The 865-nt window shown below is 68.0% G+C and overlaps 1 protein-coding gene across 1 annotated transcript in view; it reads right to left on the reverse strand.

Annotated features, from left to right (window-relative positions):
• Positions 1-6: 6 nt before the first annotated feature.
• The window catches only part of LOC104990338 (NMDA receptor synaptonuclear signaling and neuronal migration factor-like), a gene marked incomplete at its 5' end in the record, with an annotated part of 3,249 nt that continues 2,390 nt past the window's right edge, over positions 7-865 (reverse strand). Inside the window, one exon of the mRNA XM_010842354.1 lies at positions 7-865. This exon is cut by the window's right edge and continues 21 nt beyond it. Within this exon, the coding sequence (XP_010840656.1) occupies positions 772-865 (94 nt within the window).

Genomic DNA, 865 nt, shown 5'->3' on the forward strand with positions numbered 1-865 from the left:
AGGCGGCAGGAGTTTCACCCGCCAGGACCCAGCCCCGGCAGGCCCCGCCAAGACCCAAGCCCCTGCACCGGGAGAGGCCTTCAGAGCTCGGCTGCCAAAAGCTGAGCCGAACAGCAGCGGGGAGCCGGTTGGGTACAGGGGGCCGGGGAGCAGGCAGGGCCTGGCTCGACCCAGGGCGCCCTCCGAGTGAAAGGAAGGCGTGTCCCCGCTGCCCTTGGGCACCCCCGCGAGCCGGTGCCGCGGTCAGGGAAGCAGGGGCGAGGGCAGCGCAAGCACAGACCATCAGGGACTCGGCCGGGACGGAGCCAGGCCGGGCAGACGGGCCGCCCTGGTGCTGGTGATCGGATACGGCAGGGCTGGGGAGCTGAGGCAGAGGGTCCTGGACACACGTTGAGCCGGGTGATCTATGCCATGACTAGTAACTCAGCACTTAACTAGTTAACTAGTAACGCTGCTTCCCTTTGAATTGTCTCAGGGGTTGTAGAAAATTGCACTTATTTCTATGAACCTGCAGAGGCGCCGCCCCAGCGCTGAGCCTCCAGGCGAGGCCCGGGCAGCATCCGCCAGCCGCGGGGGCTCCTCCGGGGCGCGGGGGCGGTGGCCGCTGAGACCCGTGGTGCCGTGAGGACCGGAGCCCTGGGAGGGAACCTGAGCGACGTCTGAGATGCCCTGAAGTGGCCGTGAAGACCGGGACCCACGCGGCACCGGGCAGCTCGCAGCGGCCCAGCCTGGCGCCGGTCTGAGGGAGCGGCCGGGCGGCGGTCCCGCCCCTCACAGAACGTCCTCAAAGTCCAGCAGCTTCGAGTGCTGGCGGCTCTTCCACAGGCGGTACAGCCGGAAGTCAAAGTAGGTCTCGATCATCTGC

This window comes from Bison bison, unplaced genomic scaffold (assembly GCF_000754665.1).
Source record: "Bison bison bison isolate TAMUID 2011002044 unplaced genomic scaffold, Bison_UMD1.0 scf7180017847274, whole genome shotgun sequence".
NCBI classification, from domain to species: domain Eukaryota; kingdom Metazoa; phylum Chordata; class Mammalia; order Artiodactyla; family Bovidae; genus Bison; species Bison bison.